Source organism: Oncorhynchus keta, chromosome 36 (assembly GCF_023373465.1).
Source record: "Oncorhynchus keta strain PuntledgeMale-10-30-2019 chromosome 36, Oket_V2, whole genome shotgun sequence".
Taxonomy (NCBI): Eukaryota; Metazoa; Chordata; class Actinopteri; order Salmoniformes; family Salmonidae; genus Oncorhynchus; species Oncorhynchus keta.
In genome coordinates, this window is record NC_068456.1 from 25,405,194 (window position 1) to 25,432,693 (window position 27,500).

Here is a 27,500-nt window from a genome sequence, read left to right on the forward strand (position 1 = left end):
AACATATGGAGCTCCATGTATATTTGTGTAAATGTATTAAATATTAATGTAAAAGAAGGATGACCTGTCAGAAATGTCAAAGAAAGCACCCCACTATCCTGCACATTGAAGGAAGAGAGGGAGTCCTTGCTAGATGCGGGAGCGGTATAGTTTTTGACCATACAGACATACAGACATACAGACATACCATAATATGTATTTTCCATATCAAGTATTTTGTGCTTTAAGTTGATTGGAGAATCATTTATTTGTTAGATATAAGAAGAATAAACATTTTTGTTGCACCATATCCCTGGATGTCATGGAATGTTTGGCCGTTTGGAAACCTTGAGTGTGGACTGTATGCGTACCAAACAACCCCGCTTCAGGCTTGGGCAGTGGCTATGGTAAAGACGAAAGGAAGCCACTACATTCAAGTCAAAAACTCCGCGAAGGATTACTATCGGAAGGAAATCTCCAGTTCGGACACACGCTGGATATTGTTCTATTTGTAATTGCATTCGGATCGTAAGGACAGCTCGCTTGGAAGGATTTGAACTCCTAGAATTCGCCAGCCGTGAGTAACTACTGCGAATGAATGAGCTGCCCTGTTCAATGCGATCATTTGATCATGCATATTATGGAAGCGCAAATGTGCTTTTAATTGGAATGTTTGATAAACTTGGGAATGGAATTCAAAACACAGCGTTGTGAAAACAATTAAGAAGATTAAGTTTGGGAAACACTGAGATCCTACGCACAATGTAGCCTAATCGTATGCCTAATATTTGGCCTAACGTGGAAATGCAATGCATCAACGCAACGAATGCGATCTAAAGATACTGCGTGTTTAAACTTCATTAAAGGGACAACTTATAATGGGATGAAATGTTTAAAACGCATCTAAAATGCCGAACTTGCACATGTTCAATTCAAATGGGTCAATATGCTGAAATGGAGGACTGTGTTTTTAAAGCATTAAAGGAGGTCTAAAGGGGCATTACGTTTAACAATCAAAAACCAACAACTGTATCATTGTAAATTGAGTGAACTAAAAGTGAATGATGGAGGATGAAATCCCAAATAAGACTCCACTGGAGAGGGCAGAGGAGCATCTAAATTCACTCTATGCAGCCCGGAGAGGCAAACTTGGAGTATGTACACGCAAAATGAATGAAATAAAAGCCCTTCTTGTTGATGGAGAAAACATTGAAACTGTGGATGAGAGTCTTGAAGCATTCCATGCTGTTCTCAATGACTTTAAGAATGCTCATAATTCTGTGCTAGAGCTGGTCACAGAGGAGGAACACGAACAGGAGAGCATGAACTATTATCAACCAAGAATGAGAACTTATGAACATTTCCTGAAAGAGGTGGAAATATGGAAAAAAGCTGAAATCGAGCCACAAACGCTCATTGAACCACACGACAGCATTTCCAATGCGTCAAAAACATCAAGTAAAACGAAGTCTTCTAAAACTGCTTCCTCAGTGTCCTCTGCACGCCTAAAAGCTGAGGCAGAACGAGCAGCTCTACTAGCTCGCCAAGCATCATTACAGAACAAGCATGCATTGGAACTGGAGAAAGCTCAACTGGAACAACAGAAAGCTCAACTGGAACAACAGAAAGCTCAACTGGAACAACAGAAAGCTCAACTGAATGTTAGGATGGAAAAAATGGCACTGGAAACGGACATAGCAGCATATAATGCCAAACTGAAGGTTCTGGAGAGTGTTGAGTCAACTTCTCAATCCCATTCTGTGGCAGCCCATTTTCTAAGCCAAGAAGATGGAATGAACTCTTATTTTGAGAACCAGGAACCCAAGGTCTATAAGGAACCTGAACCATCACCTGTTGCATTTGGTGCATTAGGTGCAGTTCCAAAGACCCCACTACAAAGAGTTTTACAACAACCGACCACAAAGCCATCAAAACCTATTCAGAAAACCGTCATAAACCACACCCTTCAGCAGCCAACATCAAGGTCTAGCAATCAACACAGAATCAACACTGCGGGTATCAGCCATAATACCAGCCATGATAACCTCACTACTGTCATGCAAAGGCAGAATGAAATTGCTGACCTCCTTGTACTACAGCACAAACAGGCCACACTCCCTGTTCGGGAGATACCTATGTTTGACGGTGATCCTCTAAACTTTAGGCCATTTATGCGTGCATTTGAGCATGGAATAGAAGATAAGACAAGCAGCCACCAGGATAGGCTCTATTACCTGGAACAGTACACCTCTGGTCAGCCCAAGGATCTAGTCCGTAGTTGTCTGCATATGGAAGCCAGAAGAGGCTATGCAGAGGCTAAGAGGTTGTTAAAGGAACACTTTGGCAATGAAATCAAAGTCACCACTGCTTACATGGAAAAAGCTTGGAACTGGATAAACATCAAACCGGATGATGGAAAGGGACTGGGTGGCTATGCACTCTATCTTAGAGGATGCTGTAACGCTATGCAAGACCTACAGAACATGGAAGAGCTTAATCTTCCCTCCAACATAAAGTTGATCATGTCAAAACTTCCCTACAAACTAAGGGAAAAATGGAGGTCTACGGCATGTGATATTTTAGAGAGAAGCCACCTGAGGGCCCAGTTCAGTGACCTTGTGACGTTCATGGAAAAACAGGCAAAAATACTGCAGGATCCGTTGTACGGAGATATCCAAGATCCCCTGACCAACAAAAGGTTTTTTAAAGCCAAAACAGAAGCTGACTTTAAACAGCAGTTCAAGTCCAAGAGTAGGGGAAGCAGCTTTGCCACTGCAGTAGATGTACTGGCAGATTGTGACTCGGAAAAACATCTAAAAGAACAAACATTCAAAGTCAAGAAACCAGGTGCCTACCCTTCTGATGCACCCAGTATCTCATGTGTATTTTGCGCTGGTGAGCATTTCCTGGTCGACTGCCAACAGATGAAGGCACAGCCACACGAAGCCAAGGTTGAGTTTCTGAGATCAAAAGGCCTTTGTTTTGGCTGTTTGATGAGAGGACACTTAAGCAAAGAATGTAAAAGAAGGATGACCTGTCAGAAATGTCAAGAAAGCACCCCACTATCCTGCACATTGAAGGAAGAGAGAGATTTAGATCTCTGAAGGCAGATACGAGGGTGTAGCAGTAAAGCGGGAGGAGACTGTCAGCAGTGCTCTTGTTTCACTGGAAGCTGGTGAAGATACGGGGCCGGTACAGATTGTGCACTTGCGATTGTGCCAGTTCAAGTAAAGATGGCAAATGGAAGCAAGTCTACGTTAACCTATGCATTTCTCGATTCTGGTAGCTCAGCAACATTTTGTACGGAGAGACTCATGAGGCAGTTGCAAGCTAAAGGCAGTGAGACTGAAATTCTGCTACGCACAATGGGGCAGGAGAGTCCTACCAAGAGCTTTGAGATATCTGGATTAGAGATTGGCAATGTGGAAGGTGACACATTTCTTGCATTACCAAAGGTCTACACCCAAAATAAGATCCCAGTGACAAGAGAGAACATTCCCACTCAGAAAGATCTCAAAAGGTGGCCATACCTGAAAGAAGTTCAGTTGAAGGAAATTGACGCCGACATCGAACTCCTGATTGGCGTAAATGCTCCAAAGGCAATGGAACCCTGGAAAATCATAAATAGTCAAGGCAACGGACCGTATGCAGTGAAAACCCTCTTTGGATGGGTGATGAACGGTCCTCTTAACAATTGTACCATGGCAGAAGAATCTGGGCACACTACGGTGATGGCCAATCGTATCTCAATTGCCGACCTGGGGGTTCTTCTTGTAAATCAGTACAACCATGACTTCCCTGAGAGAGGGTATGAAGAGAAAAGTGAGATGTCAGCTGAGGACCATAGGTTTATGGAGATCGTATCAAGTTCCATAACCCTCAAAGACCATCACTACTACTTACCGTTGCCCTTTCGCAAAAAGGATGTTGTCCTGCCAAACAATCGTGACATGGCAAAGCAGCGGGCTCTAAATATTATCAGGAAGTTCAAGAAGGACAAAGGTTACGCCGAGAAGGTACCACAAGAACAGCTCCTCGGAGAGAAAGGCAAGGTATGGTACATACCACACCATGGCGTTCACCATAAGCGCAAAGGAACGATACGAGTAGTGTTTGACTGTTCATCATCCTATAAAGGTACATCTCTTAACAGTGAACTCCTTCAAGGCCCTGACCTGGCAAACACGCTTATAGGAGTCTTGCTAAGATTTAGGCAAGAGCACATTGCCATGATGGCAGACATCGAAGGAATGTTCCATCAAGTACGTGTCCATGAAGATTACTTAGACTTCCTGCGATTCCTATGGTGGCCGGATGGTGATACTAACAAAAGATTGGAGGAGTACAGAATGACTGTACATCTTTTCGGTGCTATATCCTCTCCAAGTTGTGCAAACTTTGCACTGCGAAAGACTGCAGAAGACAACTGTGAGAGGTACGATGAAGCGGTAATTCAAACAGTCAAGTCCAACTTCTATGTTGATGACTGCCTCAAGTCAGTGGCCACAGAAGAACAAGCCATAGCTCTCACGAAAAACCTCAGGGATGTGTGCTCTCAGGGTGGGTTCAAATTGACCAAGTGGGTCAGCAACAGCCGCACTGTGCTGGCTTCTATCCCGATGAACACAAAGCCAAGCAGATAAAAGAACTGGACCTGGACAGAGAAAAGCTGCCTGTTGAAAGAGCACTTGGAATCCGATGGAACATTGAAAGTGATGCATTTACCTTCCGAGTCACTGTCAAGAACAGACCCCTTACAAGAAGAGGTATTCTCTCAACTGTCAGCTCTATTTATGATCCATTAGGTTTCCTCGCCCCATTTGTATTAAAGGCAAAGCAAATCCTTCAAGTGCTCTGCAAGCTAAAGTGTGGATGGGACGAAGTCATCCCTGAAGAACACTCTATTTCATGGCAGAGATGGCTCTCAGAGCTGGACCAGCTCTCCAGATTCCAGATAGACAGGTGTATGATGCCTGAGAACTTTGGTCAAGTCAAGACGGCACAGCTGCATCACTTCGGTGATGCAAGTGAACAAGGTTATGGCACGGCAAGTTACCTTAGGTTCACAAACGGTATGGAAAAGGTTCACATTGCATTCATACTGGGGAAATCAAGGGTGACTCCACTCAAGCAGATGACAATCCCCAGACTGGAACTTGCTGCAGCAACATTGGCAGTGCGAGTGGACAGGATGTTAAAGTTGGAGCTCCAGATTGAACTTGAGGAGTCAACTTTTGGACGGACAGCCAGTCTGTGCTAAAATACATCCGCAATGATACCAAGAGATTCCATACCTTTGTGGCTAATAGGGTTGCTAGGATCCGTGACCTATCGAAAGCAAAACAGTGGAGGTATTTGAACTCAAAACACAACCCAGCCGATGATGCCTCAAGAGGATTATACGTTGAAATGTTCCTGAACTCAAAGAGATGGCATAAAGGACCAGAATTCCTGGAGAAACCAGAAACTCAATGGCCGAAAGTCCCGAGGAGCTTGGCTCCATCCCTCCGGATGATCCAGAGGTGAGAAAAGAGCGTAATCGTAAACCATACAAGTGTGGAAGAAAAGAGTCCAACCAGCAAACTGATTGAGTACTATTCAACATGGAACAGCTTGAAGAAAGCAGTTGCCTGGATGCTGAAACTGAAGAAACGTCTTCTACAGTTAAGCCAGAAAAGGAAAATTCTCTCTCAAACTGGTCCAGATCAGAGTCTGACAAACTCACTGAAGGAACAAATTGACAAGTTGAAACTGACGTTTGGAAAAGAAAGTCTGTCTGTGGATGACCTAGATGAAGCAGAAAAGGTCATCATTCGATTTGAACAACGGCAGCACTTTAAACAAGAAATTGCACTAGTTGTGAAAGGAAAACAATGTGCCAAGAGAAGTGGCTCAATCTGTAAGCTTGATCCAATTGTTGACAATGGCATTCTGAGAGTAGGAGGAAGGTTAAGCAAAGCTGCTATGCCTACGGAACTAAAGAATCCTATGATCCTGCCCAAAGACTCCTACATCTCTAGACTGATCTTACTCCACATCCATGAGCAGGTTGGCCACTCTGGGAGAGGTCACATGCTTTCTAGACTTCGCCAGCGATATTGGATACCCTGTGCCAACTCTTTAGCAAGGAAGATCCTTAAGAGCTGTGTCTTTTGCAGGCGGATGCAAGCTAGAGCTGGAGAACAGAAGATGGCCGACCTTCCACAAGATCGGGTGTCACCTGATTTGCCGCCTTTCACCCATGTGGGCATAGATTACTTCGGCCCCATAGAGGTGAAGCGAGGCCGCGTTCATGTGAAGCGTTATGGTGTGATCTTTACTTGCCTTGTGAGTCGAGCTGTCCATCTAGAAGTTGCTAGTTATCTGGATACTGATTCCTGCATCAATGCCCTGCGCAGGTTCATCTGTCGAAGGGGCCCAGTAACAAGTATCAGAACAGACAATGGCACCAACTTTGTTGGAACACACAGAGAGCTAGGAGAAGCTATGAAAGAGCTGGATCACAACAAGATTCAAAAAGAATTACTGAAGAAAGGAGTGACATGGTCATTCAACCCTCCCTCTGGAGCCCACCATGGGGGGGTATGGGAGAGGTTGATCCGACTGGTGAAAAAGATTCTCTATTCAGTCCTTAAAGAGCAAGTACTGGATGATGAGGCTTTGCAGACAGCCTTGTGTGAAGTTGAGGCGATTATGAATGACAGACCAATCACTACTGTAACAAATGACCCTAATGATCTAGAACCCCTGACTCCGAACCATCTGCTTCATCTGAAGGCTAAGCCAGTCCTGCCACCAGGACTATTCCAGAGAAGCGACCTATACTCACGAAGGAGATGGAAGCAAGTACAATATATCACTGACCTCTTCTGGAAGAGATGGATCAGGGAGTATCTTCCACTTATGCAGGAGCGGAACAAGTGGAACAAAACTAAGAGAAACTTCAGTCCTGGTGACCTCGTGGTCATCGTCGATGACACCGCCCCAAGGAACTCTTGGCTAATGGGGCGTGTGGTGGAGGCTTTGCCAGGGGCCAAAGGTCTTGTCCGGAGCGTCATGGTTAAGACTAAGACCAATATCTTACAGAGACCTATCAATAAACTCTGTCTGCTCCTTGAGGCGACGGAGTGACACACACACACACACAGTGCTCCATCTTAGAATCACGTGCACCTCTGATTCGTTGATGTCGTACTCTTACATTCTTTGATGTCATACATTTTTGGACGTCAAACTCTTGACATTTTTCGAAGTTGAACACCTTTACACTTCAACTCAGACTGGGATCTATGGACTATTTTCCTATATGGTACCTTGTATATTTGTATATAGCTATGAACTGCAATAGTGCTCTGGTATAGAATGTTTTGTGTATTGGCTCTACGTTTGAATTTAAAGTAATTGTTGTGCATTCAGTGCAGTCAACAATTAGGGGCCGGTATGTTAGAGCCGATTTGGACATATTTGTATAAAAGACCGAACATATGGAGCTCCATGTATATTTGTGTAAATGTATTAAATATTAATGTAAAAGAAGGATGACCTGTCAGAAATGTCAAAGAAAGCACCCCACTATCCTGCACATTGAAGGAAGAGAGGGAGTCCTTGCTAGATGCGGGAGCGGTATAGTTTTTTGACCATACAGACATACAGACATACAGACATACCATAATATGTATTTTCCATATCAAGTATTTTGTGCTTTAAGTTGATTGGAGAATCATTTATTTGTTAGATATAAGAAGAATAAACATTTTTGTTGCACCATATCCCTGGATGTCATGGAATGTTTGGCCGTTTGGAAACCTTGAGTGTGGACTGTATGCGTACCAAACAACCCCGCTTCAGGCTTGGGCAGTGGCTATGGTAAAGACGAAAGGAAGCCACTACACTCTGCATTTACATCATTTGAGCCTCTGGAAGCTCCGCAATTGCATCACACCCTTCATATGGAGCCTCCGACCACATTTTCAGATCAAGCATGAATTGGCTTTTAGGCCTCTGCAATTAATAAGTTCACTCAGATGGGCACAAATATATATATGTGTTACTGCTTTACTAAAACAAATCTCGGTCGACCAACCACCTAACAACCAAACAATCTACCAGTCGACTAATTGGGGTTAGACCTAGACAGGAGAGAGGGACAGGGTGAGAGGGGCAGGCTGAGAGGGGCAGGGTGAGAGGGGCAGGAAACAGAGGGACAGGAGAGAGGGACAGGGTGAGAGGGGCAGAGAGGAAAGAGAGGGACAGGAAACAGAGGGACAGGAGAGAGGGACAGGGTGAGAGGGGCAGAGAGGAAAGAAAGAGACAGGAAACAGAGGAACAGGAAACAGAGGGGCAGACAGGAAGAGAGGGACAGACAGGGAGAGAGGGACAGACAGGGAGAGAGGGACAGAGAGGGACAGACAGGGAGAGAGGGACAGACAGGGAGAGAGGGACATACAGGGAGAGACGGACAGACAGGGAGAGAGGGACAGACAGGGAGAGAGGGACAGGGTGAGAGGGGCAGAGAGGAAAGAGAGGGACAGGAAAGAGAGGGACAGGAAAGAGAGGGGCAGAGAGGAAAGAGAGGGTCAGGAAACAGAGGGACAGGAACAGAGGGACAGGAAACAGAGGGGCAGGAAAGAGAGGGACAGACAGGGAGAGAGGGACAGACAGGGAGAGAGGGACAGAGCGAGAGAGGGACAGAGCGAGAGAGGGACAGACAGGGAGGGACAGACAGGGAGAGAGGGACAGGGTGAGAGGGGCAGAGAGGAAAGAGAGGGACAGACAGGGAGAGAGGGACAGACAGGGAGAGGGAGACAGGGTGAGAGAGGGACAGACAGGGAGAGGGACAGGGTGAGAGCGGGACAGACAGGGAGAGAGGGACAGACAGGGAGAGACGGACAGGGTGAGAGGGGCAGAGAGGAAAGAGAGGGACAGGAAACAGAGGGACAGGAAACAGAGGGACAGACAGGGAGAGAGGGACAGGAAACAGAGGGACAGGAGAGAGCGGGACAGACAGGGGAGAGAAAGGGACAGACAGGGGAGAGAAAGGGACAGACAGGGGAGAGAGGGGGACAGACAGGGGAGAGAAAGGGACAGACAGGGGAGAGAGGGGGACAGACAGGGGAGAGAGGGGGACAGACAGGGGAGAGAAGGGGACAGACAGGGGAGAGAGGGAGGGAGATGAGGAGGAGAAGGAGAGAAGAGAGGGAGAGACTTGGATGAAGGGGGGGGGCGAAGAGGAGAAGGAGAGAAGAGAGGGAGAGACCTGGATGAGAGGGGGGAAAGGAGACGAGGAGGAGAAGGAGAGAAGAGAGGGAGAGACCTGGATGAGAGGGGGGAAAGGAGACGAGGAGGAGAAGGAGAGAAGAGAGGGAGAGACCTGGATGAGAGGGGGAAAGGAGACGAGGAGGAGAAGGAGAGAAGAGAGGGAGAGACCTGGATGAGAGGGGGGAAAGGAGACGAGGAGGAGAAGGAGAGAAGAGAGGGAGAGACCTGGATGAGAGGGGGGAAAGGAGACGAGGAGGAGAAGGAGAGAAGAGAGGGAGAGACCTGGATGAGAGGGGGGAAAGGAGACGAGGAGGAGAAGGAGAGAAGAGAGGGAGAGACCTGGATGAGAGGGGGGAAAGGAGACGAGGAGGAGAAGGAGAGAAGAGAGGGAGAGACCTGGATGAGAGGGGGGAAAGGAGACGAGGAGGAGAAGGAGAGAAGAGAGGGAGAGACCTGGATGAGAGGGGGGAAAGGAGACGAGGAGGAGAAGGAGAGAAGAGAGGGAGAGACCTGGATGAGAGGGGGGAAAGGAGACGAGGAGGAGAAGGAGAGAAGAGAGGGAGAGACCTGGATGAGAGGGGGGAAAGGAGACGAGGAGGAGAAGGAGAGAAGAGAGGGAGAGACCTGGATGAGAGGGGGGAAAGGAGACGAGGAGGAGAAGGAGAGAAGAGAGGGAGAGACCTGGATGAGAGGGGGGAAAGGAGACGAGGAGGAGAAGGAGAGAAGAGAGGGAGAGACCTGGATGAGAGGGGGGAAAGGAGATGAGGAGGAGAAGGAGAGAAGAGAGGGAGAGACTTGGATGAGAGGGGGGAAAGGAGACGAGGAGGAGAAGGAGAGAAGAGAGGGAGAGACCTGGATGAGAGGGGGGAAAGGAGACGAGGAGGAGAAGGAGAGAAGAGAGGGAGAGACCTGGATGAGAGGGGGGAAAGGAGACGAGGAGGAGAAGGAGAGAAGAGAGGGAGAGACCTGGATGAGAGGGGGGAAAGGAGACGAGGAGGAGAAGGAGAGAAGAGAGGGAGAGACCTGGATGAGAGGGGGGAAAGGAGACGAGGAGGAGAAGGAGAGAAGAGAGGGAGAGACTTGGATGGAGTTTGGGTTGGAAAGCTGGCGTTCCTTTCAGGAAGTGTTGTTCCTCACCGCTCTCCATAAACAGTGGAAAAGCGACCAGAAGAAAATGTCCCAGACTCACTATTTCCACTGTAAACACACACAACACCCCCCCCCCCGCTCTCCAATTCCTTCTCCCTCTCCCTCCAGCCCTCTCCCCAAAGCCCTGCATAAGCACAGAGTTCTGTCTCTAATATAGATTTTCCACCTAGTCCTTTTCCAACCGGGCCTGTAAACTCAGAGTGTTGTTATACACAGGCAGATGGACAGACAGAACAGGCACAAACAGGACGACGTGCAGACCTAGACAGGCAGACATACACACACACGGCATGAATTATATACAGCAATACATGTACAGTATTAAGACTGCTTCGGTGATGAGCTGCTCCATACGAGACTCTCCCACACACATCCATATCTTATTTAATGTAGACTTGAGCATGTGGAGGAATCTGCTGAACACACAGCCTGAATCCACACTGTGTACGCTTATCTGTGTGTGTCTGTGTGTATATGTGTATATGTGTGTGTGTGTGTGTGTGTGTGTGTGTGTGTGTGTGTGTGTGTGTGTGTGTGTGTGTGTGTGTGTGTGTGTGTGTGTGTGTGTGTGTGTGTGTCTGCACTCTCATACACTAATACATTATCCCACCACCTGCAGGGTGCAATATTGAGGTAACACACTATCTGTCAACCCCTCGATCCCCCCACACACACACACACACACACACACACACACACACACACACACACACACACACACACACACACACACACACACACACACACACACACACACACACACACACACACACACACACACCAGGGTTTCCGTTAGGTAAATGTGGCGCTGGACATTTGATCGGGAGCATTTTAATTTACCAGACATTTGAGAAATGTACCGGACCCATATGCATTGGGTGTGTAACCTGGTTAGGGCGTCCACCCACGGTTCTCAGAATGACAGAAATCACATTAAGATTATCATAACAGAACATGCAACTCCAGGATGCAACGACATGCATCCTTACCGAATCCCGATAAGCAATTTCAAGCTGTTAGAATATATAGGCTGTGCGTCCATAAGGCTCGGGGAAGCTTTCCCTAAAGTACATTGAATTAAATTGACAAAATTCTGCCTATACAGAAATTTAAGAAAAAAACATTCAAAATAGGCTACTACACAAGAAAACATGATTTGGGCATTAGCTTAAAAATATATATACATACATGGACTTTTTCCAAATGTTGTTATGTTACAGCCTTATTCTAAAATTGATTAAATATTTTTTTCCCCTCAGCAATACAATACCCCATAATGACAAACGAAAACAGGTTTTTAGAAATGAAACCCTTTACGAAGAGACTAAATTGAGCTCAGGTGCATCTTGTTTCCATTGATCATCCTTGAGATATTTCTACATCTTGATTGGAGTCCCACCTGTGTGAAATTCAATTGATTAGACATGATTTGGAAAGTCACACCTGTCTATATAAGGTCCCACAATTGACAGTGCATGTCAGAGCAAAAACCAAGTCATGAGGTCGAAGGAATTGTCTGTAGAGCTCCGAGACAGGATTGTGTAAAGGCACAGATCTTGGGAAGGGTACCAAAACATTTCTGCAGTATTGAAGGTCCCCAAGAACACAGTGGCCTTCATCATTCTTAAATGGAAGAAGTTTGGAACCACCAAGACTCTTCCTAGAGCTGGCCACCTGTCGAAAATTAACAATCAGGGGAGAAGGGCCTTAGTCAGGGAGGTGACCAAAAACCTGATGGTCACTCTGACAGAGCTCCAGAGATCCTCTATGGAGACGGGAGAACACATCCAGAAGGACAACCATCTCTACAGCAGTCCACCAATCAGGCCTTTATGGTAGAGTGGCCAGACAGAAGCAACTCCTCAGTAAAAGGCACATGGCAGCCCGTTTGGAGTTTGCCAAAAGGCACCTAAAGACTCTCAGACCATGAGATATAAGATTCTCTGGTCTTATGAAACCAAGATTGAACTCTTTGGCTGAATACCAAGTGTCACGTCTTGAGGAAACCTGGCACCATCCCTACAGTGAAGCATGGTGGTGGCAGTATCATGCTGCGGGGATGTTTTTCAGAGGAAGGGACTGGGAGACTAGTCAGGATTGAGGCAAAGAAAAACAGAGCGAAGTACAGAGAGATCCTTGATGAAAACCTGCTCCAGAGCGCTCTGGACCTCAGACAGGTGCGAAGGTTCGATATGTAGAAATACAATTGCGGAAAAACAATTGGCTATTGCTGTAAAGAGAAGACAATGAAAAGACTCCAATCTGTCTTTTAGTTCTCAAAATTCTCAACTTAATCTTATTGGCACCAGTGGGTCAGTGACACTTTTGTTTTTGGGGGGGGGGAAATAATCCTCCTTCAGGTTAGATGTATTTGTGTCTCCCATTTTCGTAGGTCAATTATATTGATCTGTTTGTAGGCTACCCTGCAATTTGTCACATTAAAAAGATTCAGCTAATGTCTAGAATCTACTCATGAGATTATGAAAAGTAGGCTCTTACATAAGTCTGCAAATGTGACGAAGCATAGAATGCTTTATTATAAAGTGTGCATTTTTATGGTGAAAATTTGCTTCTCCAACTTGAAACCCACGAGCCGCCTATGTTAGAATAACTGACCACATTTACTTTTCCTCTGCTACCAAGACGAGTAACAAACAGCAAAATCACTAGCCTATGTCAATCTACTATCCGACATACTGTAGTATAAAAGTTTACCAATTCTATTGGTCAGCTTGTCGAGAAAAAAATAGCCTATTCCAAAACAGACTCTGGGACATTTGTAGGACGATAGATCCCAAATTCATCCAACCAGCAGGCCTAGGCTATATCCCCAAAACTTAAAAAAACAACGAGGCTCATTGATAAGGGAATTATATGCTTAAAGGTAATGATTAAAATATTCCACCCTGAAACCATATCATTGTATGAAATGTATTAGAATCATAAAACAATAATCTGATGATAGTCAGAATTAGAACAAGGACCGTTTGTTCCTTTTTAGTATGTAAGCAGGGTGCAAGTGTGAAACAAATGATAAGAGGAGCTATCGACAGACAAGCTGTACTACTGTGTTCCTTACAGGACATTCTGTCTCCACCCGTGGAGGGGAGAAACTGTTAGGCTTGCAGAAGATTATGAAACATGTTGCAGATTAAAGAAACAATGTATCTGTGTAGTGGGAAAACACTGACTGTGAGCAAGGCATGGCTTAAGATTTGAACTTGTTTGTGTGTGTGTTATAAAGACTGTGTTTGCATTCTTGACTTTAGAACGTTCTCGTGAATAAACTGTACTAACCCTTTGCATAAACTGAGTCTTTGCCTAATTATCTTACGAACCACGGGGATTAGTCAAAGTTTATTGATTGTCAGTTATTATCATTGTGATTGAAAATTCTCGTGACAGCTCATGCAACAAATCAGAACGTTTAGCATAAAATGTTGATCAACTATTATTTATTCCCATTGTAGGTGCAGCAAAGAGCACAAGGCAGTCAGCAACACACAAATGTTTGTTCCATAATACAACTAGTGGGAAAACATCATACTGAGCCGTTTCATGTGGCAGAACTGAAAATATCCATTAGACATGGAGAAAGTGGGGACAATTAGCATGGTTGTTACTATGACTAGGATTGTGACTTCGGCTTTGACAATGAAAGTTGATTTGAAAACCAATAGAACATGGGAGAAAAGGGTTACTGGTTTTAATAGCCTATGGAAGTTTTTAGAAAATAATTGCCTGCACATTTGGTTGTATTTTTGCTAGGCGACTTTGCAGCAAGGTAAGACTCATAATTTGTTATCAAAAATGCATTACTTCGCAAATAGGAGCTTTTCATTTTTGTTGGGGGATAAAAGCCTACTGTTATTGGGTAACGGAATCCCTGGCACGCACGCACGCACGCACGCACGCACGCACACGCACACACACACACACACACACACACACACACCCCCACACACACACCCACACACACACCCACACACACACCCACACACACACCCACACACACACCCACACACGCACACCCACACACCCACACGCACGCGCACACACACACACACACACGCACACGCACACGCACACACACACACACACACACACACACACACACACACACACACACACACACACACACACACAAATGTAAGCAGATGAAAAAGTGTCAGTGAAACTCCAGAGGAAAGCTGTTTACAGATCATCCAGTGTGAAGACACCAGGCAGGGTGAGAGGGTAAGAGGGAGGAGATAGAGAGGAGAGGGGGGATGAGAAGGAACGGCGAGAAACGTGAGCGGTCATGAGCAGAGGAGCTCTCGCATATTTCAGCATGTTTTTACAAAAATATATATTTAGAGTTAGATAAACTTGGATTATATGGCAGGGACATGTCCAGGACGCTACCCTCCACAACATAACCGTCACCCCAAATCAAAACTCAAAACCTACAACCTGATTTTGGACGGAATTACCTGGAAGGCTTCCTTACTACCAAGGATTATTTCTCTCAAGCTACCTGAGCAAATCCTCTGGCAAACAAACAGACACCTGAAAACACCATCCAACCTGGAACTGTTAGTCTAAAGCAATGTTTTATTTTCAAAAGCCAAAAAAACAACAACATTACAATATATATTTATATTACAAGATATATTTGACTTTATAAGGACTGAATGCTAAGTTAAGGCTACCAAGCTGCTTGGATAAGCGATACAGCTTCAATTAGCACTGAGGTGTGAGAGGAGAGAAGCACGGCCTCCCTCAACCAAAATACAGTACCCTCTGTGTGGAAAAAATGATAAGGCACGAAAAGAGTACAAAATGCAGCTCCTTATGGAAAATCAAGAGACATCTTTTGCTGACTGTTATGAAAATGTGAACATAAGCAACTTAGTATTCCACACAGACCATCCCCTAGCAAGACACAGTGCTATATTAACACAGACCATCCCCTGGCAAGACACAGTGCTATATTAACACAGACCATCCCATGGCAAGACACAGTGCTATATTAACACAGACCATCCCCTGGCAAGACACAGTGCTATATTAACACAGACCATCCCCTAGCAAGACACAGTGCTATATTAACACAGACCATCCCCTAGCAAGACAGTGCTATATTAACACAGACCATCCCCTAGCAAGACACAGTGCTATATTAACACAGACCATCCCCTGGCAAGACACAGTGCTATATTAACACAGACCATCCCCTAGCAAGACAGTGCTATATTAACACAGACCATCCCCTAGCAAGACACAGTGCTATATTAACACAGACCATCCCCCCAGTGCAAGACACAGTAACACAGACCATCCCCTAGCAAGACACAGTGCTATATTAACACAGACCATCCCCTACAAGACAGTGCTATATTAACACAGACCATCCCCTAGCAAGACAGTGCTATATTAACACAGACCATCCCCTAGCAAGACAGTGCTATATTAACACAGACCATCCCCTAGCAAGACACAGTGCTATATTAACACAGACCATCCCCTGGCAAGACACAGTGCTATATTAACACAGACCATCCCCTAGCAAGACAGTGCTATATTAACACAGACCATCCCCTAGCAAGACAGTGCTATATTAACACAGACCATCCCCTAGCAAGACACAGTGCTATATTAACACAGACCATCCCCTAGCAAGACACAGTGCTATATTAACACAGACCATCCCCTGGCATGACACAGTGCTATATTAACACAGACCATCCCCTAGCAAGACAGTGCTATATTAACACAGACCATCCCCTAGCAAGACAGTGCTATATTAACACAGACCATCCCCTAGCAAGACAGTGCTATATTAACACAGACCATCCCCTAGCAAGACAGTGCTATATTAACACAGACCATCCCCTAGCAAGACAGTGCTATATTAACACAGACCATCCCCTAGCAAGACAGTGCTATATTAACACAGACCATCCCCTAGCAAGACACAGTGCTATATTAACACAGACCATCCCCTAGCAAGACAAAGTGCTATATTAACACAGACCATCCCCTAGCAAGACACAGTGCTATATTAACACAGACCATCCCCTGGCATGACACAGTGCTATATTAACACAGACCATCCCATGGCAAGACACAGTGCTATATTAACACAGACCATCCCCTAGCAAGACAAAGTGCTATATTAACACAGACCATCCCCTAGCAAGACACAGTGCTATATTAACACAGACCATCCCCTAGCAAGACACAGTGCTATATTAACACAGACCATCCCCTAGCAAGACAAAGTGCTATATTAACACAGACCATCCCCTAGCAAGACACAGTGCTATATTAACACAGACCATCCCCTAGCAAGACACAGTGCTATATTAACACAGACCATCCCCTGGCATGACACAGTGCTATATTAACACTACCCGTCTGTTAAGAGGGGGGTTGTAACCGATGGGTGGAACCTCAGGAAACTTGACAACGAGGACAGCAAATGTGAACGTGCACAAATCTGGAACAGTAATGGTACAGGGAAACCCCAAACCGTTTCAGCTGGATGTTCACATTATCAAAGAGATAGCTCAGCAGGATAAGCTCTCTCTTGAGAAAGATACCCCCAACCCGAGCGTGTCAGACCTCTTCATTAAACAACCCCACAGACGAGCAACCACAAGCAACCAGTCAGCCTCTCAGCACAGAGTACTACTCCCTCAATGAAATGAAGGACAAATTCACTGGAGGTAAGGTAGGTGGAGCTGGAACAAGAGGTGAACACACTCCAGTCACCACAAAATAATAGTCCAGCTCAACAACACCCCCTCAACCAGACCCGGAGAGCTGGAGGTGGAGAGAGAAATATCTGCACTCTGGACTGTGGTGAGACAACATCTAGAGGAGAAAAAGCAGGAGCAGGAGAATAACAGAGCACTAGAGGAGATGATCGGAATTCTGGAGGAGAGAACAACCCATTAGAGAGGTGGCCACCCTCGCAGAGAAGTCAGCAGAACAGCCCATCTCAGCTCCCGACAAAAGTCTCGACACCACAGCAGAACAGTCCACACCAGACCCTGACCATAGCGTCAACATCACAGTAGGACAGACAAATGAAGAACCTCAAGCCCAGGGGATCCCACCCCTCTGAGCACCCCCCCTGTCAGCCACTTGATAGCCCTCCTGACACCCCCCCCACACCCACTGAAGACAAACACAAGACACAGATTGTTCTCCTTATGGACTGAAACGGGAAATATATAGAAGAAAACAAACTTTTTCCAAAACACAGTGTGTCTAAACTCTGGTGTCCAAACACCCAGCGTGCCCTAGACCTTCTGTAGGAGGACCAACTAGGGTCATCCAAACACATAATAATACACACAGGCACAAACGACCTGAGAGCACAGCAGGACAACGCAGCCTCAACAGCACTGACGGGAGTGATTGAAAAAGCTTCTTCTACTTTCCCCAACGCACAAGTGTTTATCTCCACCCTGCTACCACGAAAAGACTTCCACCCTGCTACCATACAGCGGGTAAACACAAGTTATTCCTGTGACTGTGCCTCAAAACCAAATGTTTACCTCGCCCACCACTCCACCCTGGACTTTACGACCAGGTTCACCTATAAGCAGCAGTGCCCACCTTCGCCCAGACCCTAAAACGCAGCCCCAACACTTGACACATTAGCAACAGATCAATAGACAACCCACTCAGACCAGGAAGACACTCTCCCAGACCTGCGGGATCCCCTCCGACCGGATCTAAACATAGAGGAGCCACGCAGAGAGAACCTACATCCAGACCACAGCTCCACACCCCCACCCCAACCAATCAACACCCCCCAAGTCAACCATGCCCACACCCCATTTAAGGCCCCCTCAGATCAGACCTATGCCCATCGTGCCCACCCCATGCCTCCCACTCCCATAAAGAGGGCCCAAACATGGAAGTCACACATACGCCCAGGCAGTAAGCAGGCAAACAGGCCCAACCCCCACTCTTAAACTAGCCCAAGCCAATGGCATGTACCATATGCTCAGCAGGCTCTGTTCACACTTACTGGCCTGAGGCCAAACCACACGACCAACAACATTGGACACTTTATGGAACCCAAAGCCTTCACCATCTCATCCTTTAATATCTAAGGCCTGAGGTCATCTACATTTGGCCGAAAGAGCAGGAACCTGGAATTCACCAAAGAATTACAGACATTGTCAACCTACAAGAAACATGGTATAAAGTAGCAGCAGGACCGCTACCTCCGCCTTTGTGCAAGGAGGAGCAGGAGGAGCACTGCCAGAGCCCTGCAAAATGACCTCCAGCAGGCCACAAATGTGCATGTGTCTGCTCAAACGGTCAGAAACAGACTCCATGAGGGTGGTATAAGGGCCCGACGTCCACAGGTGGGGGTTGTGCTTACAGCCCAACACCGTGCAGGTCGTTTGGCATTTGCCAGAGAACACCAAGATTGGCAAATTCGCCACTGGCGCCCTGTGCTCTTCACAGATGAAAGCAGGTGCACACTGAGCACATGTGACAGACGTGACAGAGTCTGGAGACACCGTGGAGAACGTTCTGCTGCCTGCAACATCCTCCAGCATGACCGGTTTGGAGGTGGGTCAGTCATGGTGTGGGGTGGCATTTCTTTGGGGGGCCGCACAGCCCTCCATGTGCTCGCCAGAGGTAGCCTGACTGCCATTAGGTACCGAGATGAGATCCTCATATGCTGGTGCGGTTGGCCCTGGTTTCCTCCTAATGCAAGACAATGCTAGACCTCATGTGGCTGGAGTGTGTCAGCAGTTCCTGCAAGAGGAAGGCATTGATGCTATGGACTGGCCTGCCCGTTCCCCAGACCTGAATACAATTGAGCACATCTGGGACATCATGTCTCGCTCCATCCACCAACGCCACGTTGCACCACAGACTGTCCAGGAGTTGGTGGATGCTTTAGTCCAGGTCTGGGAGGAGATCCCTCAGGAGACCATCCGCCACCTCATCAGGAGCATGCCCAGGCGTTGTAGTGAGGTCATACAGGCACGTGGAGGCCACACACACTACTGAGCCTCATTTTGACTTGTTTTAATGACATTACATTAAAGTTGGATCAGCCTATAGTGTGGCTTTCCACCTTAATTTTGAGTGTGACTCCAAATCCAGACCTCCATGGGTTGATCAATTTGATTTCCATTGATCATTTTGTGATTTTGTTGTCAGCACATTCAACTATGTAAAGAAAAAAGTATTTAATAAGAATATTTCATTCATTCAGATCTAGGATGTGTTATTTTAGTGTTCCCTTTATTTTTTGGGCAGTGTATATTCAGTGAGGGAAAAAGGTATTTGATCCCCTGCTGATTTTGTACATTTGCCCACTGACAAAGAAATTATCCGTCTATAATTTTAATGATAGGTTTATTTGAACAGTGAGAGAGAGAACAAAAAAAACAAAAAATCCAGAAAACGCATGTCAAAAATGTTATAAATAGATTTGTATTTTTAATGAGGGAAATAAGTATTTGACCCCTCTGCAAAACATGACTTAGTACTTAGTGGCAAAACCCTTGTTGGCAATCATAGAGGTCAGACGTTTCTTGTATTTGGCCAACAGGTTTGCACACATCTCAGGAGGGATTTTGTCCCACTCCTCTTTGCAGAACTTCTCCAAGTCATTAAGGTTTCGAGGCTGACGTTTGGCAACTCAAACCTTCAGCTCCCTCCACAGATTTTCTATGGGATTAAGGTCTGGAGACTGGCTAGGCCAGTGAAGAACAAACACCATTGTAAATTAAACCTATATTTATGTTTATTTATTTTCCCTTTTGTATTTCTAACTATTTGCACATCGTTACAAAACTGTATTTAGACATCATATGACATTTGAAATGTCTTTATTCTTTTGGAAATTTTGTTTGTGTAATGAATACGGTCCATTTTTAGTTTATTTCACTTTTGTTTATTATCTATTTCACTTGATTTGGCAATATGTTATATAGGACTGTCAGTGAGAAATACACACTGTTATATAGGACTGTCAGTGAGAAATACACACTGTTATGTAGGACTGTCAGTGAGAAATACACACTGTTATATAGGACTGTCAGTGAGAAATACTGTTATATAGGACTGTCAGTGAGAAATACACACTGTTATGTAGGACTGTCAGTGAGAAATATACACTGTTATATAGGACTGTCAGTGAGAAATATACACTGTTATGTAGGACTGTCAGTGAGAAATACACACTGTTATATAGGACTGTCAGTGAAAAATACACACTGTTATATAGGACTGTCAGTGAGAAATATACACTGTTATGTAGGACTGTCAGTGAGAAATATACACTGTTATATAGGACTGTCAGTGAGAAATATACACTGTTATGTAGGACTGTCAGTGAGAAATACACACTGTTATGTAGGACTGTCAGTGAGAAATATACACTGTTATATAGGACTGTCAGTGAGAAATATACACTGTTATATAGGACTGTCAGTGAGAAATATACACTGTTATGTAGGACTGTCAGTGAGAAATACACACTGTTATGTAGGACTGTCAGTGAGAAATATACACTGTTATATAGGACTGTCAGTGAGAAATATACACTGTTATATAGGACTGTCAGTGAGAAATACACACTGTTATATAGGACTGTCAGTGAGAAATACACACTGTTATGTAGGACTGTCAGTGAGAAATACACACTGTTATGTAGGACTGTCAGTGAGAAATATACACTGTTATATAGGACTATCAGTGAGAAATACTGTTATATAGGACTGTCAGTGAGAAATACTGTTAAATAGGACTATCAGTGAGAAATACACTCCAACAGTAAAATCAAGCCCTCTCACCCTCAAGCAGAGCTTTATGTTCCTGTTGACCTCAAAGCAGCAGTTTGAGGACCTCTAGCATTACAGGGCATTAATACAGTGGTGTCAGGCAGCACAGGCAGGGCATGTTAAGTGAATTAACCAATCTAAGGCCTGTCCAGCCGCTATTAAATTGTGTCCCAAATGGCACCCTATTTTCTATATGGTACACAACTTCTGACCAGAGTCCACAGGGCTCTAGTACCCACACGGCTCTACGACCCACAGTGCTCTGGTCAGAAGTAGTGTGCTGTGTAGGGATTAGGGTGCCATTTGGCATGCAGCCCAAGAGACTGTGTGAGGCTGTCTCTCTGTGTTAGAGGGCACACTACTTGGCTGCTTGGCTTTGCCACCTCGTAATACTATTATAACCACCTCACAGTGTGGGTGGATAAACTGCAGCAAAGGGGTCTGACATGAACCAGACAGTTTCCCTTCCAGCCCAGTCAGAGCCCGGTGTGCTACTTCAACTCCAGACCCAGCCTATAACCCAGTCCCCTTCTACCAAACCAAGTCTTCCACGCCAGACCCAGCTTATAACCCAAACGCTTGGCCCAGTCCCCTTCTACCAAACCAAGTCTTCTACGCCAGACCCAGCCTATAACCCAAACGCTTGGCCCAGTCCCCTTCTACCAAACCAAGTCTTCCACGCCAGACCCAGCCTATAACCCAAACGCTTGGCCCAGTCCCCTTCTACCAAACCAAGTCTTCCACGCCAGACCCAGCCTATAACCCAAACGGCTTGGCCCAGTCCCCTTCTACCAAACCAAGTCTTCTACGCCAGACCCAGCCTATAACCCAAACGCTTGGCCCAGTCCCCTTCTACCAAACCAAGTCTTCCACGCCAGACCCAGCCTATAACCCAAACGCTTGGCCCAGTCCCCTTCTACCAAACCAAGTCTTCCACGCCAGACCCAGCCTATAACCCAAACGCTTGGCCCAGTCCCCTTCTACCAAACCAAGTCTTCCTCGCCAGACCCAGCCTATAACCCAAACGGCTTGGCCCAGTCCCCTTCTACCAAACCAAGTCTTCCACGCCAGACCCAGCCTATAACCCAAACGCTTGGCCCAGTCCCCTTCTACCAAACCAAGTCTTCCTCGCCAGACCCAGCCTATAACCCAAACGCTTGGCCCAGTCCCCTTCTACCAAACCAAGTCTTCCACGCCAGACCCAGCCTATAACCCAAACGCTTGGCCCAGTCCCCTTCTACCAAACCAAGTCTTCTACGCCAGACCCAGCCTATAACCCAAACGCTTGGCCCAGTCCCCTTCTACCAAACCAAGTCTTCCTCGCCAGACCCAGCCTATAACCCAAACGCTTGGCCCAGTCCCCTTCTACCAAACCAAGTCTTCCACGCCAGACCCAGCCTATAACCCAAACGCTTGGCCCAGTCCCCTTCTACCAAACCAAGTCTTCTACGCCAGACCCAGCCTATAACCCAAACGCTTGGCCCAGTCCCCTTCTACCAAACCAAGTCTTCCTCGCCAGACCCAGCCTATAACCCAAACGCTTGGCCCAGTCCCCTTCTACCAAACCAAGTCTTCTACGCCAGACCCAGCCTATAACCCAAATGGCTTGGCCCAGTCCCCTTCTACCAAACCAAGTCTTCCTCGCCAGACCCAGCCTATAACCCAAATGCTTGGCCCAGTTCCCTTCTACCAAACCAAGTCTTTAACTCAAGTTCCGGTCTCTAGCCCACTGCCCAATCCCAAATCAACCTGTAGCCCCTAGTAGGGGTGAACATTTTCCCGGTATTTTAGAAATGTTCCATCCCGAGAATAAAGGACTTTTCGCCAGGCTAACCCTGTATTTAATTAAACTAGCACCAAAAGGCTAATATTTTTGAGCGTGAACTGTATTACTGTAGTGTATTGTATTATTACTGTACTGTATTATACTGTATTATATGGATTGGAATTACGCACCTCGTTCAAACCATGATAAAGCAGGAGAGAACATGTGATTCTAGTGCAGCACATGACTACAAAGTTAGCGAATAGGCTAGCAAATTTGATTTGAATTCTGAAATATAATAGGGCCCTTTTGTATAATTAGTAGGCTAACATATATTTCCCCTAATGTTATCAGCCTACCTCCTCTTTCTCTCACTATTATTGCTTATTTGTTCCTCACTCACAACAGTTAAATGAAATACGTTTTGTTGTCCTTATCTTCATCATTATAATGACATCCTTCAATAATATAGACATCCTTCAATTGTCTTCACAAACATTGATTGGTTATGGGTCTGATAAAAAGAAAAACGTTGCACGTTCACTCCTCTTTCAAACTACCCGTGAGTTCTAGTGGCTGCTGTATTTAACATGAAACAAAACAAGAGCTTGCCTCCCTCCTTCAATCGTCTATTGGTATAAGAAATGTTAAACAAAATAATGTCCCACAAGCTATTCTAGTCTAGCTTTTCCTGCATGGGACTCCAAGAGCTAAGGATACTTTTTTAAGGAGAGGTCAGTGGAGCTTGCGTATTGCGCAAGAGACAGAGGCTACAAGTTAAAAGCTTAGTATGTATAATCCATCATGATTTAGCTAAATATAAGGCTAATACTGCTTTATTACATGAAAGAGGTTGGCTAGGACATCTATATACAGGGCATTCAGAAAGTATTGACTTTTCCCACATGTTGTTACATTAGAGCCTTACTGTAAAATGGATTAAATACAAAATGTTCCTAATACATCTACACACAATACCCCATAATGACAAAGGGAAAAAAGGTTTGTAGAAATTCTTGCAAATGTATTAAAAATAAAAAACTGAAATAACTTAAGTATTCAGACCCTTTGCTATGAGACCTGTTTGGCTTTGTCATTATGGGGTATTGTGTGTAGATTGATGAGGGGGAAAAAAACTATATCACCAATTTTAGAATAAGGCTGCAAACGCAACAAAATGTGGAAAAAGTCAAGGGGTCTGAATGCTTTCCGAATACACTGTATATGGCTATATATCAATCTAGAACAGGATGATCTATTTCCGATGCAATTTGAATGGAGTTGATGCAGAGAGAGAAAGACTGCGAGAGAGTACTCACGTGTGCACTGATTTAAAGCAATGGTATTCAAGTGATACTGTTTTAAAATTCTACAACTACAATTAAAACAATTCTAATCTTTACAATTAAAAAAACAAGGTGACCCACGAAAGCCAGATGGATATGGGTAAATTAGACATTCAGTCTTTATATTACTGTAGTATAGGCTGTTGCAGCTAATGTATGTCTACCTGTCACAAGAAAAACAGTTACCATGATGAGATGATAGATCTACATGCACTGAACTCCAGTTACCATGATGAGATGATAGATCTACATGCACTGTGAACTCCAGTTACCATGATGAGATGATAGATCTACATGCACTGTGAACTCCAGTTACCATGATGAGATGATAGATCTACATGCACTGTGAACTCCAGTTACCATGATGAGATGATAGATCTACATGCACTGTGAACTCCAGTTACCATGATGAGATGATAGATCTACATGCACTGTGAACTCCAGTTACCATGATGAGATGATAGATCTACATGCACTGTGAACTCCAGTTACCATGATGAGATGATAGATCTACATGCACTGTGAACTCCAGTTACCATGATGAGATGATAGATCTACATGCACTGTGAACTCCAGTTACCATGATGAGATGATAGATCTACATGCACTGTGAACTCCAGTTACCATGATGAGATGATAGATCTACATGCACTGTGAACTCCAGTTACCATGATGAGATGATAGATCTACATGCACTGTGAACTCCAGTTACCATGATGAGATGATAGATCTACATGCACTGTGAACTCCAGTTACCATGATGAGATGATAGATCTACATGCACTGTGAACTCCAGTTACCATGATGAGATGATAGATCTACATGCACTGTGAACTCCAGTTACCATGATGTGATGATAGATCTACATGCACTGTGAACTCCAGTTACCATGATGAGATGATAGATCTACATGCACTGTGAACTCCAGTTACCATGATGAGATGATAGATCTACATGCATTGTGAACTCCAGTTACCATGATGAGATGATAGATCTACATGCACTGTGAACTCCAGTTACCATGATGAGATGATAGATCTACATGCACTGTGAACTCCAGTTACCATGATGAGATGATAGATCTACATGCACTGTGAACTCCAGTTACCATGATGAGATGATAGATCTACATGCACTGTGAACTCCAGTTACCATGATGAGATGATAGATCTACATGCACTGTGAACTCCAGTTACCATGATGAGATGATAGATCTACATGCACTGTGAACTCCAGTTACCATGATGAGATGATAGATCTACATGCACTGTGAACTCCAGTTACCATGATGAGATGATAGATCTACATGCACTGTGAACTCCAGTTACCATGATGAGATGATAGATCTACATGCACTGTGAACTCCAGTTACCATGATGAGATGATAGATCTACATGCACTGTGAACTCCAGTTACCATGATGAGATGATAGATCTACATGCACTGTGAACTCCAGTTACCATGATGAGATGATAGATCTACATGCACTGTGAACTCCAGTTACCATGATGAGATGATAGATCTACATGCACTGTGAACTCCAGTTACCATGATGAGATGATAGATCTACATGCACTGTGAACTCCAGTTACCATGATGAGATGATAGATCTACATGCACTGTGAACTCCAGTTACCATGATGAGATGATAGATCTACATGCACTGTGAACTCCAGTTACCATGATGTGATGATAGATCTACATGCACTGTGAACTCCAGTTACCATGATGAGATGATAGCTCTACATGCATTGTGAACTCCAGTTACCATGATGAGATGAGCTGTCTGTCCCCACCCTAAGTGTTGATTCTCCATGCAGAGGCCGGAGACAAGCCAGATATAGACATTGCATCTCATTTAACAGTTCCATTTCACACCATGCTGTTCATGTAAATAATGTCTTATAATTTACCTGTTTCTCACAGTCATATACCCCGGGAAAAGGAAGTGGTTTTGGGTGGTAAATCCCAGTAAATCTCGTTAACTTGGTTTCCGCCATTCAACCCGAGCCCCTTTGAATTAGTACTGACTGAGTGACTGTTCCAGATTTGGCCTGTTATGGCTTTCTACAGACATGCAGTATGCTGCTGTCACTCTGCTCTCTCTCTGCTGTGTCTCTCTCTCGCTCTCTCTGCTGTCTCTCTGCTATCTCTCTCTCTCTCTTTGCTGTCTCTCTCTCTCTCTCTCTCTCTCTCTTTGCTGTCTCTCTCTCTCTCTTTGCTGTCTCTCTCTGCTATCCCTCTCTCTCTCTCTCTGCTCTCTTTGCTCTCTCTCTCTGCTATCTCTCTGCTCTCTTTGCTATCTCTCTCTGCTATCTCTTTCGCTTTGCTCTCTCTGCTCTCTCTCTCTCTTTGCTCTCTTTGCTGTCTCTCTCTGCTATCTCTCTCTCTTTGCTCTCTCTCTGCTCTCTTTGCTGTCTCTCTCTGCTATCTCTCTCTCTTTGCTGTCTCTCTGCTCTCTTTGCTGTCTCTCTCTCTCTGCTCTCTTTGCTGTCTCTCTCTGCTCTCTTTGCTGTCTCTCTCTCTCTGCTCTCTTTGCTGTCTCTCTCTGCTCTCTTTGCTGTCTCTCTCTCTCTGCTCTCTTTGCTGTCTCTCTCTCTCTGCTCTCTTTGCTGTCTCTCTCTCTCTGCTCTCTTTGCTGTCTCTCTCTCTGCTCTCTTTGCTGCCTCTCTCTCTGCTCCCTTTGCTGTCTCTCTCTCTCTGCTCTCCTTGCTGTCTCTCTCTCTGCTCTCTTTGCTGTCTCTCTCTCTCTGCTGTCTCTCTGCTCTCTTTGCTGTCTCTCTCTCTCTCTCTCTCTCTCTGCTCTCAATTCAAGGGGCTTTATTGGCATTGGAAACATATGTTAACATTGCCAAAGAAACTGAAGTAGATAAAATACAAAAGTGAAATAAACAATAAAAATTAACAGTAAACATTACACTCAGAAGTTCCAAAAGAATAAAGACATTACAAATGTCATATTATGTATATATACACCGTGTTGTAACGATGTGCAAATGGTTAAAGTACAAAAGGGAAAATAAATAAACATAAATATGGGTTGTATTTACAATGGTGTTTGTTCTTAACTGGTTGCCCTTAACTTGTGGCAACAGGTCACAAATCTGTGGTATTTCACTCTCTCACGCCCTGTTGCTGCGCTCCCTGTTGACTCGCTCCCTCCCTCTGCTCTCTCAATTTCAATTCAATTCAAAG

At 45.1% G+C, this 27,500-nt stretch overlaps 2 protein-coding genes across 10 annotated transcripts in view; both read right to left on the reverse strand.

Annotated features, from left to right (window-relative positions):
• LOC118375470 (zinc finger MIZ domain-containing protein 1-like) overlaps nucleotides 1-27,500 on the reverse strand; it is a 316,755-nt gene that overhangs the window by 125,074 nt on the left and 164,181 nt on the right. The gene's annotated exons all lie outside the window — the stretch shown is intronic.
• Nucleotides 7,587-12,189, reverse strand: LOC127916473 (uncharacterized). The gene is made up of 3 exons (XM_052498254.1): nucleotides 12,135-12,189; nucleotides 10,090-10,316; nucleotides 7,587-9,349 (listed from the first exon to the last, which is right to left on the reverse strand). Exons 1-3 carry the CDS (start codon nucleotides 12,187-12,189, stop codon nucleotides 8,093-8,095), a joined length of 1,539 nt encoding a protein of 512 aa, XP_052354214.1. The 3' UTR covers nucleotides 7,587-8,092.